At 41.1% G+C, this 18,833-nt stretch overlaps 1 protein-coding gene across 2 annotated transcripts in view; it reads right to left on the bottom strand.

The window, feature by feature from the left end:
* Positions 1-18,833, bottom strand: part of Pgant2 (polypeptide N-acetylgalactosaminyltransferase 2) — a 208,211-nt gene that overhangs the window by 33,604 nt on the left and 155,774 nt on the right. For both annotated transcript variants that reach the window (XM_076533655.1, XM_003699364.3), the window contains 2 exons: positions 4,606-4,775; positions 4,005-4,124 (listed from right to left, as the gene is read on the bottom strand). In XM_076533655.1, coding sequence (XP_076389770.1) covers positions 4,005-4,124; positions 4,606-4,775 — 290 coding nt within the window. The remainder of the gene's footprint in view (positions 1-4,004; positions 4,125-4,605; positions 4,776-18,833) is intronic.

Genomic DNA, 18,833 nt, shown 5'->3' with positions numbered 1-18,833 from the left:
AATGGAACCAATCTAATTTCAGAGTCCACCTCTAACTTTTATGCGCTTGTAATTTATTCGATGTTTGTGCCCGAAGCTCCCACTCTTCGTCATTCATTCGAAATACCTAGAATCGATGATGCATCAAATATTTCCCAATTAATATTTCCAATATTTGCTATTAATTACTGCTTGCAAGCTTAAATCGACAATATTTTTCCTCGCATTATAATATTCTTTCTATAAAATAGAATTTCCTTGTTCGTAACAGTACTTTCACAGAACATAAACTTTGCGTATAACAGCTTTCCCTATTGAACGATTCGAAATCGAAAGGTTCGTGTATAAACCCTGAATACATTTTCCGTCGCTGCCTTTCCAACTGTCTCTGAATCCTCTCTTCCAATTCTCCACGGTGATCTAATTTCCTAGCTACTCTACCTACGCTTTCGTCCATCGATCGTATCCTATTTCACTTGAACAGACACGTTCAACAAGTACCGACAGCGACCTCGTCGATCGAATACTCGACTTCATTTAATGCCTGCACTTCGACTATGTTGCTATGTACACTCAATAAGAACTCTGGGATTTGGCTACTTTTGCCTTTTGGAATTTGGAACCTAGATATTTGGGAATTCGAGAATTTGATTGGGTTGGTATTTTGAGAATTGGGGTTTGGGGGTTGGGAATGGAGGAATTAGGGAAATTGGGAGTGTGGAGGTTTGGGGAGGTGGAGGTTTGGGGAGGTGGAAATTTGGGGATGTGGAGGTTTTGGGAGGTGGAGATTTGGGGATGTGGAGGTTTTCGGAGGTGGGGATTTGGGGATGTGGAGATTTGGATATGTGGAGATTTGGGGATGTGGAAATTTGGGGATGTGGAGATTCGGATATGGGGAGATTTGGATATGTGGAGATTTGAATATGTGGAGATTTGAATATGTGGAGATTTGGATATGTGGAGATTTGAATATGTGGAGATTTGAATATGTGGAGATTTGGATATGTGGAGATTTGGACATGTGGAGATTTGAATATGTGGAGATTCGGACATGTGGAGATTTGAATATGTGGAAATTTGGGGATGTGGAGATTTGGATATGTGGAGATTTGGATATGTGGAGATTTGGACATGTGGAGATTTGAATATGTGGAGATTTGGACATGTGGAGATTTGAATATGTGGAGATTTGGACATGTGGAGATTTGAATATGTGGAGATTTGGATATGTGGAAATTTGGACATGTGGAGATTTGGATATGTGGAGATTTGGACATGTGAAGATTTGGATAGGTGGAGATTTGGACATGTGGAGATTTGGATATGTGGAGATTTGGATATGTGGAGATTTGGACATGTGGAGATTCGAATATGTGGAGATTTGTATATGTGGAGATTTGAATATGTGGAGATTTGGATATGTGGAGATTTATATACGTGGAGATTTGGACATGTGGAGATTTGTATATGTGGAGATTTGTATATGTGGAGACTTGGACATGTGGAGATTTGAATATGTGGAGATTTGGAGATATGAAGACTTGGGGATGTCCTTACAATACTCCATCACTACAGAAACCTTCAGAATTGCATTACTTCCAAAATTTAGAAACCCAGATTCCAATATCAAAACATCATCTTGCAACACGATGACTTCAAATTTCTAAAACTCCATAATTTTCCTACAGAAGTTAATTTAGTTCATTTACACGATATTAGCCGTAAACAACCGCCCGATTAAAAATGAAATATTATCGCGAATTAGAACGACGGTAAGAAACGCTCGACTTCTCATGAATTATTCACCCGCGTGGTTTCATCTTCGCCGTTGGGATTCTTGTACGGATGTTCCTCAACCCGGCGACCGGCTGTTCCTGATAATGGAATAGTTGTATCACTTATACGCAACGTGAGTAACTTAAATATTTATGCGGCAGCCCGTGTGCACCGACCGACTGCAGCGTTCGTTGCATTAAACATGGCGACTCGTCGTAGCCAGAAATCGTGGCAGACATTTCACGCGGCTTTTGATCGCTGCTGACTTCTGCCGCGAGACTCGTCGCGATACTTTCAAACATTCATTCGTATCCTCTTCGTTCCGATGCAACTTCCCTCCGTATCAGGCAAACATTTCACGAACTGACGCAGATGTTGCATCTTCAAATATTTACGCATTCATGGGAAAAGGACGCCATCTTGAACTCGTTAGTCGCGCAAGATATTTAACACGGTGTCAAGTTTTATAATATTATGTGTTAGATTCTGGAGTAGTTCATACATTTTTTATGATGCGTTCAAAAATTAATATTCGGTTTTAATTTTTTAATAGACATTTTTAAGTTTCGAACCTGCAAATGTATGACGTCTTACGTCTTTGAATTTACAAATTTAGAAATGTTTCAACACTCTACATTTTTAGACAACAACATTGAGAAACTTCCATATTAAGATCCTGGAGTAGTGATGGGTTTCATACATTTTTTATCATGCGTTCAAAAATGAATATTCGGTTTTAATTTTTTAGTAGACATCTTTAAGTTTCGAACCTGTAAACGTGTGAGGTCTTACGTCTTTGAATTTACAAATTTAGAAATGTTTCAACACTCTACATTTTTAGACATCAACATTGAGAAACTTCCATATTAAGATCCTGGAGTAGTGATGGGTTTCATACATTTTTTATGATGCGTTCAAAAATTAATATTCGGTTTTAATTTTTTAGTAGACATTTTTAAGTTTCGAACCTGCAAATGTATGACGTCTTACGTCTTTGAATTTAGAAATTTAGAAATGCTTCAACACTCAACATTTTTAGACATCAACATTGAGAAACTTCCATATTAAGATCCTGGAGTAGTGATGGGTTTCATACATTTTTTATGATACGTTCAAAACCGAATATTCAGTTTTAATTTTTTAATAAACATTTTTAAGTTTCGAATCTGCAAATGTATGAGGTCTTACGTCTTTGAATTTAGAAATTTAGAAATGCTTCAACACTCTACATTTTCAGTCATCAACATTGAGAAACTTCCATATTAAGACTCAAACCTGCAAACGTCTGAGGTCTTACGTCTTTGAATTTGCAAATTTAGAAATGCTTCAGCACTCTACATTTCTAGACATCAACATAGAGAACCTTCCATACTTATACGTCTTTAAATTTTCAAATTCCCCAGCTCTCAACTATATAAATTCTCCACATTTTCATATAATTTCAAAGAAATTTGCAAAGCATCAAAATTATCCCGCTGCAAAAGACAACCTAACCTTGCGAGCTAATTACCTGGTGATAATTAATTGAAGGTCGAGTAACGATGAGAAAAAGGTAACAGATTCCTTGCATCAAACTCTCCGTTGGTTTTCCCGTTTGATGAGCAAGTATTAATCTTTAACCGAGCTTGGAAGGACCAGTGCAAAGAAGTTCCTTCGATCGATCTCCACGTCTAGCTAATTAACGATCTCCTTAGGAATGCTGAAGAACGGAGCGAAGGAAGATAAATGAAAGCTCGGTGTACGAGGAACGTGCTCCATCGAGATCTCGTCGCGAGATCGACTTACCATGAGGTGTGGTTCCCTTGTTTCCGTCTCCGGCGCCGTTTCTTTGCGTTTGTCTTCGTAACCCGATGTAACGCGATGAAATATTCAGAGATTCGATGAGAAGTTAGTTCGCGGCTTGCTAGACAAGAGCCGGGTAAACGAGGAGAGACGTCACCCTATCCGGAAGAATAACTCGTAAAAGGGATCCGGAATATTTTTTCCGAAACTTTCACCCCCCGGTGTCGAATCAATATTCCGAACAGGAACATCGTTCTTTCGCGTCTTTTGTCGCATAAAACATTCAACTTTCCTCGATTCTCCTTTTCCCTTCCATTTCCCCTTTTGCAAATAAACGTCGATCGAAATGCATGAACATCCCCGAAATGTTTGAAGAGACTCAAAGGTCGCTACCGAGTCAATATTTAAGGAATACAGGCGCGTTCCCGATCGCTACGTTTAACAGATGTATTTTATAATTCACTTACATGGCACTGCGAGTATCCGGAATATCGCGGTTGCTGGGGAGACCGTCGCTGGCTTCCTGGTTGAATTTGTTCCTCGCGTACGGGTCTTCCCCTGCTCGGAGACCCCCTCTCGAAACGTACCTGCCAATCGATACCGAACGCTAATTACGAACCTTTCTACCTCATTAATTCTGCAGTCGTTTATTGGACAACGTGTTAATTACAATATGGAAATCTGTGTTTCAGAGAATTCAGTAACTCCATCGATCCTCGCGAATCATTCTTCATTTTTAACATCGGACAATAATCATTTTTAACGCAGGAGACACCGTTGCTATTGCTGACAGAAAAAATACACCAGACATTGTATCAAAATGCATCGAGATTTAGCATCCACTCGATATCAAATAATTTAAGTCTAGTTGATAAAGTTAATCAAATGATTCTTCCTATCAAAAGCAATCTAACAGCCTATAATTTTCTACAATAGTCAAGTTATTCAGCTTCTACCTCATCCCATAAATAATGAGAAAGAAGAAAGAGTTGACGAAATATGTGACAGTCAAAGTGTCAGATTAAAATAAAGTTTTAAAGGACGAAGGAAAAAGAGCATTGTACTTACCCCTGTTCGTCAAAGTAGTTCCATGTCACCCTCGGATCCGGAGTGGGTGCTGGTAACAGCTCAGACGACATCACAATGGCTGTGCCATCCGGATCCACGTAGTTGCCGGAATTTCCGGCGGACAGAGCCAACGATGCAGGCTCTTTCAGTCGCAACGCTCTGTTTTCGTTCTGCAAGCAAACAGAGATTCTACTCAGGATGCTTTATGAAATTTTCCACAGGAATTTATCCACCTCGAGAGAACATGCTGTTCAACGAACTTACTTCATAATGGACAACGGCTCTTTCTAACAAATAATTATTGCTTTATTTGTCAAAGAACGCGTGACGGGGATACTGATTTGTTGCTTGCAACACGTGTCTCGTATTTTACTTGTATAATGCTACTTGTATAGTGCTACATGTATAAGGCTATGTATAATAATACTACACGTATAATGCTATACAGGGTGTCTCATAACACGTGTAACTCCCGAAAAGGGGTGGTAGAGGACGTAATTCTGAATAAGATTTTCCTTTGGAAAAATGGGGTTTGAAGCTTCGCTTTTGAACTATTAAGCAAAAACACGGACCAATCAGAGCGCGAGGACTACGCCCAGTCGGCCATTATGCTCGAAGGCGTCGCTCTCGCGACTGCGCGCCGTGATTGGCGCCGAATCCTCGCGCTCTGATTGGTCCGTGTTTTTCTTTAATAACTCAAAAACGAAGCTTCAAATCCAATTTTTGCAAAGGGAAATCTTGCTTAGAATCGCGTCCTCTACCACCCCTTTCCAGGAGCTACACGATTTGCGAGACACCCTGTATGTATAATGCTATAAGCTATATGCACAATGATATATTACTGAACCTCAAAAGTTAGATCTCTGAAGGTCCTAAAGTTACTGTACCACATGCAACCCTGGTCGAAGAAAATCTAGTAGAAATCCTGAAACGAACTCTGCAGAAATAAACCCTTCTAGCCACCTAACCATTGAAAATCTCCATCACAATCGGTAGAATTTCGTCGAAATTACAGCGACAATTGAATCACGAACGACTTTCGGAGCAATCGGCAGCTTTTCCAAGATCGAACACTCTTCTGAGAAACGGAGGCAAGAACCTAACAATATTCCGTTGAGCAATGGCAGGGTGTATCGAGAGCGGAATGGAAATACGTGAAATCGTTGATCGATCGGTCGAACAAAGGGGAGGCAAGCGAGCGCAAACAATTCTGTAGGTTCGACGAGTGAGCGGTAAATGGCGATACTTTCTGGGAGGGCGGTAAATGGCGTGGCTCGAATTCACGGTCAAAGATGCAGAGGAACGTAAATGATTCGAGAGGGAACAAAAGAGGAACGGAGCAGTCGATGAAAAACGAACTGTGAAAATCGAGGCTGAGAGAGAGAGAGAGAGAGGAAGAGCGTGACAAAATGCAACCACGATGAAATATTAATTCACGGGTCAGGGGCTGCGTTGAAGCGGAAGTGCAGTCGGCTGCTTCTCGCACGGCAAGCTGTTGCATCCGGTTTCCTCGCGGACCACGTGACGTCGACACGAGACATCCGGTCTGCTGAAATGAAACTCGATCAACTTTGTTATACCTGCTCCTAAAGAAACTCTCATCGATTCTATTGTCTAAATATCCTGGAGCTACTTTGCGCCTTGTTACACCTGGGATCGTAGTCTCATAGGTACATCCTATCCTCCATCTCACATAAAAATGTTTCAATCTGTTACTTGAATATAATTGAAACGTTCCTGTGAATCTTCAAGTGTGAAGATCTAAAATGCTTCCAATTTGCAGTCATTAATTCTAAAGTTCTGTTACTAAATAGGGCATTTATTAAATGGTGACACATGTGCTATTTATCAAATGTACTGTTTATATTATCAAATATAAACATGGACTATTTATGTCATAAAATGTTGACACAGGCTATTTATGTTATACAACGATGACACATGCGCTATTTACGTTATTAAACGTCGGACAACCTATTTATGTTGTAAACGCACCTATTTATGTTGTAAATGTACCTATTTATGTTAAAACCACGGACGTTTGCAGCAGAGAGGTGTAGTTTGCGAGATAGTAAAAATTGTGCAGCATTGTTGACATTGTGTGGAGAAAAAAAGAAATTTTCAGGTGTTTCGCACGGAATCGGTGGGATGATCCGACGCGTCACATTATCTCTTTTCGCTTGACAAATTCGCCGCACGTATCCGCCATAAAATTCATTGCGCGTGCAACGATTACGCGAAAGCCCCGGAAATGCAGCTGCGCTGGCTTATCACGATAGACTTGAACAATGACCGTGGCTCTGGCCGGAGAACCGTGGCCGCTTGCGATACGAAAACGGAAACGGTGGAAAAAAGGACGGTCCCGTAGGAAACACGTATGGTCGCGCGTGCATGCGGAATACATGCTCTATTCCCTCTAGGGGAAAATTGTATACAATGCCTCTTTAGTTATGCAACATTCTTTATTTTGGAATGTTTAGGTGAGCAAAGTTAAAAAATTTCCTAATTCTCATATTGTCAAAACTTTCCAAATTCTCAATCTGTCAATTTTGTCTAAGTCCGTGATCTACATAAGTTCATCAGTTCATTAGATCATCAGTGATAAGTCCATAAGTCTATCAGTCCATAAGTTCATGAGTTCATTAGATTATCAGTGATAAGTCCATAAGTCTATCAGTCCATAAGTTCATTAATCCATAAGTTCATCAGTCCATCCATCAGACCATGAGCCCATCAGTCTATCCATCAGACCATAAGCTCATCAGTCCATCAGTCTATCCATCAGACTATAAGTCTATCAGTCTATAAGTCTGTCAATCCATCAGTCCATCAGTCCATTCATCAGATCATAAATCTATCAGTCCATCCATCAGATCATAAGTCCATCAGTTCATTCATCAGACCATAAGTATATCAGTCTATCAATCTATCCATCAGACCATAAATCCATCAGTCCATCAATCCATCAGTCCATCCATCAGATTATAAGTCCATCAGTCCATCCATCAGACCATAAGTCTATTAGTCTATCAATCTATCCATCAGACCATAAGTCCATCAGTCCATCCATCAGATCATAACTCCACCAATCCACCAATCCACCAATCCACCAATCCACCAATCCACCAATCCACCAATCCACCAATCCACCAATCCACCAATCCACCAATCCACCAATCCACCAATCCACCAATCCACCAATCCACCAATCCACCAATCCACCAATCCACCAATCCACCAATCCACCAATCCACCAATCCACCAATCCACCAATCCACCAGTCCACTACCCCAAAAATCCCCAAACCTCCTAAAATTCTAAATCCCAGAACCCCTAAATCCCCAAACCCTTCCAACCTTCAAAAATAAAAAAATTGCAAGGTCCAAATCTCGAGATCTCCCACATGCCAGTAAAATATCAAAGAATGTCATCTCGCGCATCGAAATTTTCGTGCCGATCCGAAACGCGGTATCGTATGAAACGTTGGAAAGAATGCGCCGAACGAAATACGAGTAATACGAGAGTTCATCGACGCATCAGAATCGTTCTGGCGTAGTTCGCTGACAAACAGAGAGGCAACGAGAGCCGAACATCGAAGCCGATGAGCAAAATTCGATGACCTACATATCCGATGCACAATGCTTCCTCGGCACAAAGGCCAACGGGAGATACGAAGTGCTTCGCGACTCTGTATCGATTCGAAATCAATACAGCGTATCTCGATGATGTGACAATACAAAGAGCCTCGAGCGCGCAACCGGCCCTCCCAGCCTTACAATTGCTTCTTGTAGCGAAGCCAACTAAAAGCCTTCTGCTACTGCGAACGAAGGGCGACGGTTCTTGCATCGATCTCACCCTGCTCCACCATACAAAATACCCTAACTGAGACCCTGCTGCCGAATTACACTCCAATGTCCGTTCTCCGAGTGTTGCTTCGACGAGCTCTGGCTCAACTTCAAAGTCCTTGTTACGATTCTTCGTTGCTGAAATGAGGGCTTTGCCCTTTGTTCGTTTATGTGGAAAATAAGAATTGAATGAGCAAACATTTTTCAAAGGTTACATAGTGAAAGTTGTCACTTTTAGATTTAATATTGTTATTAAGGGGTAGGCTAAATATTTGTTTCATGGTCCATTTGTGTGTTCAGGTGCTTAGATTGCTGTTTGACCTCAAACTTGATCACCTACCGTTGTATGGTACTGTTAAGACACGTGTGATGGTCACTTAACGTATGTCAATGTATTATTAAAGCACATGTGATGGTCACTTAACGTATGTCAATGTATTATTAAGACATCTGATGGTCACTTAACGTTGTATGTTAACATACTATTAAGATATGTGGTCACTCAACGTGCGATGTTCACATATGCTCACATGTCATCTAGGTATCAAACATATATATCCAACCACATATCCAAAGTTCCCAAAATGTTCATCATGTCTCCTATCATGTCCCCTAAATGTCCCTAATCCAAAATTGTAGTAAAAAGTTCAAAGTTACAACGTAAATGTTTCAGAAGGAAAGTGAAATCGGTGAAAAGTAGACAAGTAAAGGAATGACGTTGTCGATTGTTAATTCCATGTCAGTCGGTACCAACGTGGCTAACCAAAATCGAGAGGGGTGATATTGGCACGGGTACGTGATTTCGCGATTATTATCGACGAGGGTCGCATTATTAATCTTGTTATTACCGCTCGACAATGCGTGCGCAAACGTAAGCGAATTAGAGTTAACGATATTGGCCTGTTTCGATATTGCCACGCGAGAATACATTTTAGCGACTGAATTACGATCATACCGTCATCCGTCACCGGAAACGTTATGTCACCAAGCGAACCGTAATCGTCACGTACGTTGCCTCACCGTTAACGCAATCTCTGATTCCCTGGCTATTTAAACGCCTATTCGATCAGTCCCGAATTTCAATTTCTTTCTCATCGGTAAATTCACGTGTCACGTGAATTTTTATTTGAATCGAACTTTTTGTCCGTTGAACCTACTTTTGCATTTCAGATAGTAATTTTTAGTAATCTCACAACGTTCACAATTTCATGAAGTATTTCACAGTAGCAAAAATTGAAAGATGTCAATTGTATCACATATCACAGTATTAATTTCCTATCTTTCCCAGCTCCTGGTATCTTCTCTTTCTCCCCCCTCCATCACTTTCCGAATTTCTTTCTTTCTCCCCTTTCCCTCAGGAAATTGTTTGCAACTATTTCCCACAACCCAAAGTCATCAGAGGGAAACCAATTACAACTGGTTACAATCGGAAAAGATTTTCTCGCCCACAGGCGGATTCGATCCGGGGTCCCTCGGATCGTGGATCCGACACTCTACCCCCTCACCCATCGAGGCCCCACTCTTGGTACTTCATTAGAACGATATTACCATACAAGACTCAAACGGTATTCCTAAGAAATGACATCTAAATAAATAATTTATTAATTTATGAAAAACAGTGTGGACTTAACAGAACCGAAGAAATGCGTCGGGACGATAGAGATCGAAACGAACTAATAAAGTATTCAATGCAACCGTGCCGTATTAACAGTATATGTTATTCATCGCGTTTGCAACGGTAATAAGGGAAGAAATTAACTTTACGAATTTCCCGCGTTAAAATTACACGAGTGGATGTAACATGATGGTTTCACGTTTCGTGGAACGCAGTAAATTTGCAACGTACATACCGAGATTGTTAGAGCGGGGATAAAATTACCAGTTGCTAAAGAGTCCAGGTTACTGTTATACATGTACGATTAAGTTAGACCACTCGGATAAGATTATCGTTCATTAAAATGCCTGGTAAGTGAAACTGTAATAAAACTGCTCACAGAACTGTTACAAAATTTATACGATTATGAATAGTATGATTATGTGATTAGTATGATTGACACATTATTATGATATTGCAACAATCTACATATCGCACAACTTATCTTAGGAGATAACCAGACAATCAGGATTATCGGGTATCTAGTCAATCGGCAGACTATTAGGAATATCGAATAGTTAGGATGATTAGATTATCAGGTCAATTAGCCCTTGAGGACCATCGAGTTACCGAAACGCTTTATCGCGAACATTTGTGAGCATCAAACGTTACATCGAACATTAAATTAATAAATAAATATACCTTTCGAGATGAAGAGGTCCTTCCAACTTTTCACGAGTTCTACGCATCCCCTTTAACGATTTACGTTCGCAAAAAATGTCCCGACAAAAAAAGTCTGCGAAAGCAGAAACGAAGAGAGAAAGAGAAAGCCACGTTCCAGCAGTGTGGTCTGTCCGATACGTTTCTGGTGAGTTATGAGTAGATTTGCATATAGAAACTGCTTGTGGATTTGCCCGGCTACCCTCGCCGAACAAAGTAGACAGCTGACACTTGGACACTATGCACAGCAGGTATTAAATCTCGTCCGAGCAGGATTAAATATCGTCGTGAAGGATACACGCTTGATCGTCCGTGAGCGATCAAGATCCTTCTGCTGGATTATGATACACGTGTACCCGTACGTAACTCTTGTCTGCTCTTGTCGAAAAGCAGATCTCCTCGACGAGGAATTTAAGAAGCGAAGTAACATTTCAACTGGCTGAATTCGGACCTCATGGTTGAGTTTATTCCGCATTTTTTCCTTCAGGACATTTTTCCGTTTTTAAAGCCTTAGAAGTAGCATTTTTGTATTTGAAAGATTTGTGAATTTTAAGTAATTTTAATTGTAGAACATTTTGATTCTAGAACACTAAAATTGTAGAACAGTCAAATTGTACGATATTTGCATTTTAAGAGTCAATTCTAACACTTTGATTTACATACACATCGACGTTTACAAATTCAAAGATATTTGAACTTCGCTGCAATAAAAAGTACAGTGATTTATACGCTCCATCGCGAAAGAAATCTTGTACCTGAAACCTCGATACCCGAATATAAATGACGAAATAGAAAACTGGTTGCGGTTCCTACTCACAAGATTAAATGTACCCTGATAGAGCAGCAGAAGCAACAACGAACGATCAGCCTTCATAACTTCAATTAACCGTGAAATTACAGCCGGAACGATTCCGTGCACAGCGAAATGAAACGTTTATTACATTCCCGTGGCATAATTAACGTGGTCTCGTACAAATTATGAAACGCGATACAAATTAATGCTACATTCTCGTTATCCACTCGCTAGCTACGGCCTTTGTTCCGTCAATACAACCACGCGTGTCGAACAACAATTCTAGCATTCATGCGACCAAACTATTTCGGTCATAAATGATCGACAAAGAGAATTATAGTGGGATATTAAATACCGATTTATGTTATTCATTCCGACTAGACAATTAGAGGATGAAATACTCGTTTGAATTAAACATTTCTCAACTGCATTTTGTATATTTTGCTGATACAACGCGTCGATGTTACTTTTGGGAGTGGGGATGTAAAGTATATATGTTAGGTGCGCGACGAATTGTAACGTGTAGAAGTACTGTGTGTAGAAATGGAATGCGTGGAAATTTAGCACTTGGAATTATAATATATAGTATTGGAACGCGTGGAATTACTACGCGTGGAGTTACGACGCGTGGAAGTGCAGCGCGTGGGGTTACGACGCGTGGGAGTGCAACGCGTGGAGTTACCACGCGTGGAGTTACGACGCGTGGGAGTGCAACGCGTGGAGTTATGACGCGTGGAATTACTACGCATGGGAGTGCAACGCGTGGAGTTACGACGCGTAGAATTACTACGCATGGAGTTACCACGCGTGGAAGTGTAACGCGTGGAATTACTACGCGTGGAATTACTACGTATGGGAGTGCAACGCGTGGAGTTACGACGCGTAGAATTACTACGCATGGAGTTACCACGCATGGAAGTGCAACGCGTGGAATTACTACGCGTGGAGATACGACGCGCGGAGATACGACGCGTGGAGTTACCATGCGTGGAGTTACGACGCGTGGGAGTGCAACGCGTGGAGTTACGACGCGTGGAATTACTACGCATGGGAGTGCAACGCGTGGAGTTACGACGCGTAGAATTACTACGCATGGAGTTACCACGCGTGGAAGTGTAACGCGTGGAATTACTACGCGTGGAATTACTACGTATGGGAGTGCAACGCGTGGAGTTACGACGCGTAGAATTACTACGCATGGAGTTACCACGCATGGAAGTGCAACGCGTGGAATTACTACGCGTGGAGATACGACGCGTGGAAGTGTAACGCGTGGAATTACTACGCGTGGAATTACTACGTATGGGAGTGCAACGCGTGGAGTTACGACGCGTAGAATTACTACGCATGGAGTTACCACGCATGGAAGTGCAACGCGTGGAATTACTACGCGTGGAGATACGACGCGTGGAGATACGACGCGTGGAGTTACCATGCGTGGAGTTACGACGCGTGGGAGTGCAACGCGTGGAGTTACGACGCGTGGAATTACTTCGCATGGGAGTGCAACGCGTGGTGTTACGACGCATGGAATTACTACGCATGGAGTTACCACGCGTGGATTTGCAACGCGTGGAATTACTACGCGTCGAGTTATGACGCGTGGAATTGCAACGCGTGGGATTTCTACGCGCGGAATCAGGGTACGTGCAATTAGGACGCGTGGAATTACTACGCACGGAATTACAACTTGTCAAACAATAACACGTTTACTCTTACAGCGTGTAAAAATACAATGTACAAAAGAAGAACATACCAAAGTGAACAAATATACATTTGCCCGAACCCCATATCATACATAACGTATTATGAATGAAGCTTTAACGGTAGCATTAATTCACATGGACCTAACTAAGTTAGCCGATGGACATCGTCGCGGTGTCGAGGTCCTGTATACACACAAGATTCTTGCGGTTAACGAGCGAGGCTCGTGCGGCGCGTTAACCGCCGCGGTTTTGGACGATCGCAAGCCGAGAGCAGCGGCTTTCGGGTAATTTAATGTTTCCACGGCAATCCACTTAGTGTCCTAACGCGGGCCCCTCGACTTAAGTGCCGTTGCGAGTACGTATCGTTGCCAGACGGGTCGACCTCGTGTTGCCAGCTAGCCAAAGGTTAAGTTTAAGCTCGACTACTTGTGCGTTTACGGTCGTCGCTCGGTGTAATTGCTGTGATCGTTGCGAGGAAATTGCTTGAGCTTCTCGTTGTTTCACGAACAACTAGGATCGACGTTACGCGGACGGGATTCGATAATTACATTTCTCTCTTTGGTTTTATTGTTCATATTCGAGAGCACATGGTGCGGTTCTTTCGAATCACTTCTACATACCTTTGGATTCTTTTATTTTCTGCAAAGGGTTTATAGAGAATATCAAACCTTCAAGGATTTCATTCTGGTGTATTATAACGTGATAAACAAAAATAAGATGGTTGAGTTAGTATACTCATTTCCTGCATGTTCAGAATATGCAAAGAAATTGATTCACACGACGAAAGTCCACGAGAAAGGGGCTTAGGAAAGAATGCAACGAAAGCAGAATTTCAAATTAATTCTTAAGCTTAAGCTTCGTCGTGTTAAGGATCCTCAGAGTCTAATCCTTTCGTTTCTGCAGCAAAATGGAACTGCTTCCTTTCCATTTTCTTGTCACCGTTTTCATTTCGAAAAGCTATCCAATAAAAAGAGAGGACACATTTGTTCGATCGCCACGGTGTCGCTTTTTCGAGGCGGCTAAACAAGATTAATTCCCTCGGCTCAATTAACTTGTATCGATGGGACAAAGAAATAAAACGAATCACAGCGTAGTTCGTCGAAACACAATCATTTTAAAGGTAGAAAGTTCTGTTCTTTCCCTCGTTTCCTGATCTTTCAAGCAACCCGTAATTAATTATCCGTAGGCTGCTTGCTGACGGAATGAAACTTCCTTGGAAATGGATTCAGTTTCATTACTTTCGGATTCTCTACTATATTTGCGTAAAAGTCATGAATTTGGTACTAAATTTTTCGGGTTATTATTACAGGATGTGTTAGATGCGTGGAGATAGGACGTGTGAAAATAGGACGCGTAGAGATAGGATGCGTAAAATTTCTACACGTGGAGTTAGGGCGCGTGGGATTACTACGCTTGGAGTTACCACGCGTGGAGTTAGGGCGCGTGGGATTACTACGCTTGGAGTTACCACGCGTGGAGTTAGGGCGCGTGGGGTTACTACGCGTGGAGTTCCGGCGCGTGAAATTACTACGCGTGGAGTTGCGGCGCGTGGGACTACTACGCGTGGAGTTAGGGCGCGTGGAGTTCCGGCGCGTGGAATTACCACGCGTGGAGTTCCGGCGCATGAAATTACTACGCGTGGAATTACTACGCGTGGAGTTCCGGCGCGTGGAATTACCACGCGTGGAGTTAGGGCGCGTGGGATTACTACGCGTGGAATTCCAACGCGTGGAATTACCACGCGTAGAATTACTGCGCGGGGAATTACTACGCGTGGAATTGAGGCGCGTGGAATTACTACGCGTAGAGTTCCGACGCGTGGAATTACCACGCGTGGAGTTGAGGCGCGTGGAATTACTACGCATGGAATTCCTACGCGTAGAATTACTACGCGCGGAACTATGACACATAGCAAGTTAAGTCAAAACTAAAGTTCCGTCGCATTCACCGTTGCAAGTGTCATTATTAAAGTTGCAAGCGTTCCCAACTTGTAGAACAAAGAAGGCTATTATTTCTGATAATCCGGCAATTCGATTAATTCGAGCTCGATCCCGGATTAAGGGAATCCTTCGACTCAACCTCGAACATCCTTTTCTTCGAACGAGCTCCCCCGACTGGCTTCTTTCGGATGTTACACCGTTCGAAATAATTGGAGGATCAGGTGGTGGGATGCGATAACGTGTACCCTTGTACGGCCGTGTTGCGCGAAACTGAACGTTCGATAAAAGGTGTACGATGTGTGGAAGCTGCAAGAAATTCTACGAAATTGTACAATAATCTTCCATCTGCTCCCACCTTAACCTCGTTGTTGTTTTGCGCGGGTAACGCTTGTTCTTACGACGAGAAAGATAATTACTCTCTCGTACTTTATCGCGGTTAAAAAGCGAACTCCGTGGATGTCGGTATCGCGGAGCTTCGTGCACCGTAGTACAAATGTTTAGCAACGCTACCGCGGAAACGAGAGGAAAATTAAAATATAAATTGCACGGGATATTAAATTTCCTTTCGTAAGAGACATCTTGTTAGACGTTAAACGTTAGAACGAGAAGCGTTACAAGACCTCTGTTCCACGAAAGGGAAATTGTCTACGTTTATTTTCACGCGTTTCATCTTTTCCCCGGTGTACTTTTCATCAATAAACCTCTGAATATTCTTGTTACGAGAAACGAGCGAGAAAATTCGTGTTTCATCAGAAAGAACTTCACCTACGATTTTTTAAACTCTAGCTAAAAGTAAGTATTTATAAAATGATCACTGCGAACGTGTGGAAAACTGAAAGCAAAAAGCTTCTGTCAGCCTGATTCCGTATAATCTCCGCGCGGTTAACGCGGGGAAATTCCATTAAGCCTGCCTCGTAAATTGCGCAATGAACTTTTCCGGAAAAGAGGAGTTAATATATTAACACGAGCGAAATGTCCGTGTTTCTTCGTCCTTTTTTCCTACAGCCGGCTGAATTTACTGATACTAAGATGAAGAAAGTTCGCAGGAATCATCTTGTCAGCGGGGTAATTAACTAATGCTCATGAACCCGAGGAAGAGAAGAAACGAGAGGAAGAACGGAAGTGAGCGACGGAAGTTTGGAAATCAATTTTAATGGGAAAGTTCGAGCCGGGTGTTTGGGGCAACTCGTTAAATACGCGTTATTTACTGAACTATTCAATTACAGAATATGCACAAAGTTTAAATAAAATAACATTCATATACTAAGAAAATATAAAATTCAATCTCAAGTATGTACAAAATTTTGTGAGCTACATATGACAATATATAATAATTATATTAACAACAATTAAGCAGGAAAATCTGTAAGAAAATTTTAAATGAAAGACGATCTTAAAGAAGGTATCTAATGACGGCCATATAACGAGACTGTCCTGTAGATCCATGGATCTAATTGGCAGGTCTATATGACCGAAGTTAAACATTTCGTTTGGTGGCCATATAACGAGACTGTCCTATAGATCCATGGATCTAATTGCCAGCTCTATATGACTGAGGTTAAACATTTCGTTTGGCGGCCATATACCGAGACTGTCCTATAGATCCATGGATCTAATTGCCAGCTCTATATGACTGAGGTTAAACATATTCTTTGGCGGAAATATAACGAGACTCCACTGTATCTAATTAAAGAGTCATGTATATAATTAAAGAGTTTATTTCCTTAACCAAAGTTTCCCGAAACTTTCGACCAGTAATGCATGTCGAACGGAGGACAATGGAGAACCTTAATCTTTCATCGATTCCTCCTTAATTAACCGGCAACAATGGAGCTCGTTCTCGTGACTCTGCTTCGGAACAGTGCTTGAAATCGGATGTCGTGGACAGAGCATCTTGAAAGAAGTTCCTCTTACTTCGGCAGACCCTTCGAGACCAGATGCAACCGACTGCTTCGTCCCTTTTGTCAACGCGAAACGATGCTTTCCTCGAAGATGCTTCGAAGACCAGGATGTAAATAAAGGATGAAAGTTTGCGGAGACATGTTTGGTTCCTTCTCGAGGTAGATTGCTTGGGAAAGGTACCTCGCTTACCTTTGTACACTCCTGCGTGGGCTCCTTTGGTTGTGGAGAGAAGTATGATTCATCTTTGGTCTTGGGTGAATGTAGGATATACGGGTCTTCTGTAATACTACATCTGACCACTGACTATAATATTTCATCTTATCATTGATTATAATAATTCTTCTCATTACTGGCTTTAGTAATGTCACATCTGATCATTGACTATAATGTTTCATCTCATCATTGACTATAATATTTAATCTCACTATTGACTATAATATTTGATCTCACTATTGACTATAACAATACTACATTTAAACACTGACTATAATGTTTCATCTCACCATTGACTATAACTATACTACATCTGACCAGTGACTATAATGTTTCATCTCATCATTGACTATACCTATACTACATCTGACCAGTGACTATAATGTTTCATCTCATCATTGACTATAATATTTGATTTCACTATTGACTATAACAATGCTGCATTTAAACACTGGCTATAATGTTTCATTTCACCAATGACTATAACAATGCTACATCTGATCACTGACTATAATATTTCATCTCATCATTGACTATAATATTTCATCTCACTAATGACTATAACAATACTACATTTAAACACTGACTATAATGTTTCATTTCACCAATGACTATAACAATACTACATCTGATCACTGATTATAATGTTTCATCTCATCATTGACTATAACTATACTACATCTGACCAGTGACTATAATGTTTCATCTCATCATTGACTATAATATTTGATCTCACTATTGACTATAACAATGCTGCATTTAAACACTGACTATAATGTTTCATCTCACCATTGACTATAACAAAACTACATCTGACCAGTGACTATAATGTTTCATCTCATCATTGACTACAATATTTGATCTCACTATTGACTATAATAATACTACATTTTACCACCGACTATAATGTTTCATCTCCCCAATGACTATAATATTTCATCTCATCACTGACTATAACATTTCATGTTAATACTGACTATAACAATACTTCATCACACAACTCAATCACCGACAGTTCATACAATCAATGAATTAGAGCTTCATTAAGAGGAAAGTTGACAGCCAAAGAATCTCAGCAACTTACTCCTTTATCAAGGAACGAATTTATTTATTAACGAAGAATGTAACGACCGCATACTGGTTAGAGAGCGATTCCCGGAATTTATGAGCGCTTTATGCCCCGGTAAAACGAACAGGACGAGATTGTAAATTGGGGAAAAAGCTGTTCTGGCCTGCGGCGTACGAACGACGGTACGTATTTCTACGAAAAAAGAACAACCCTATGCTCGGGACTCGTGAAATTTTCATAGGGAAATATCGTATTCCTCCCAGGTATGTTGTGCGCTTTGACGGTCCTGGGTTCTTTTATTTTTATTAATTAACAGTCGTACGATTCGTCGGTGAAAAAGCAAAAGGAAATATTCCGTATCGCGTATTTGGACATTAATAAAAAACATCGGATACATAAATACATATATGCTGTTTTCAATTACGATTTTGATTTTTCAAGCGTGA

Source organism: Megachile rotundata, chromosome 7 (assembly GCF_050947335.1).
Source record: "Megachile rotundata isolate GNS110a chromosome 7, iyMegRotu1, whole genome shotgun sequence".
Lineage (NCBI taxonomy): Eukaryota > Metazoa > Arthropoda > Insecta > Hymenoptera > Megachilidae > Megachile > Megachile rotundata.
The sequence above is the reverse complement of the archived record's forward strand: the minus strand, read 5'-3'. Positions and strand labels throughout refer to the sequence as shown.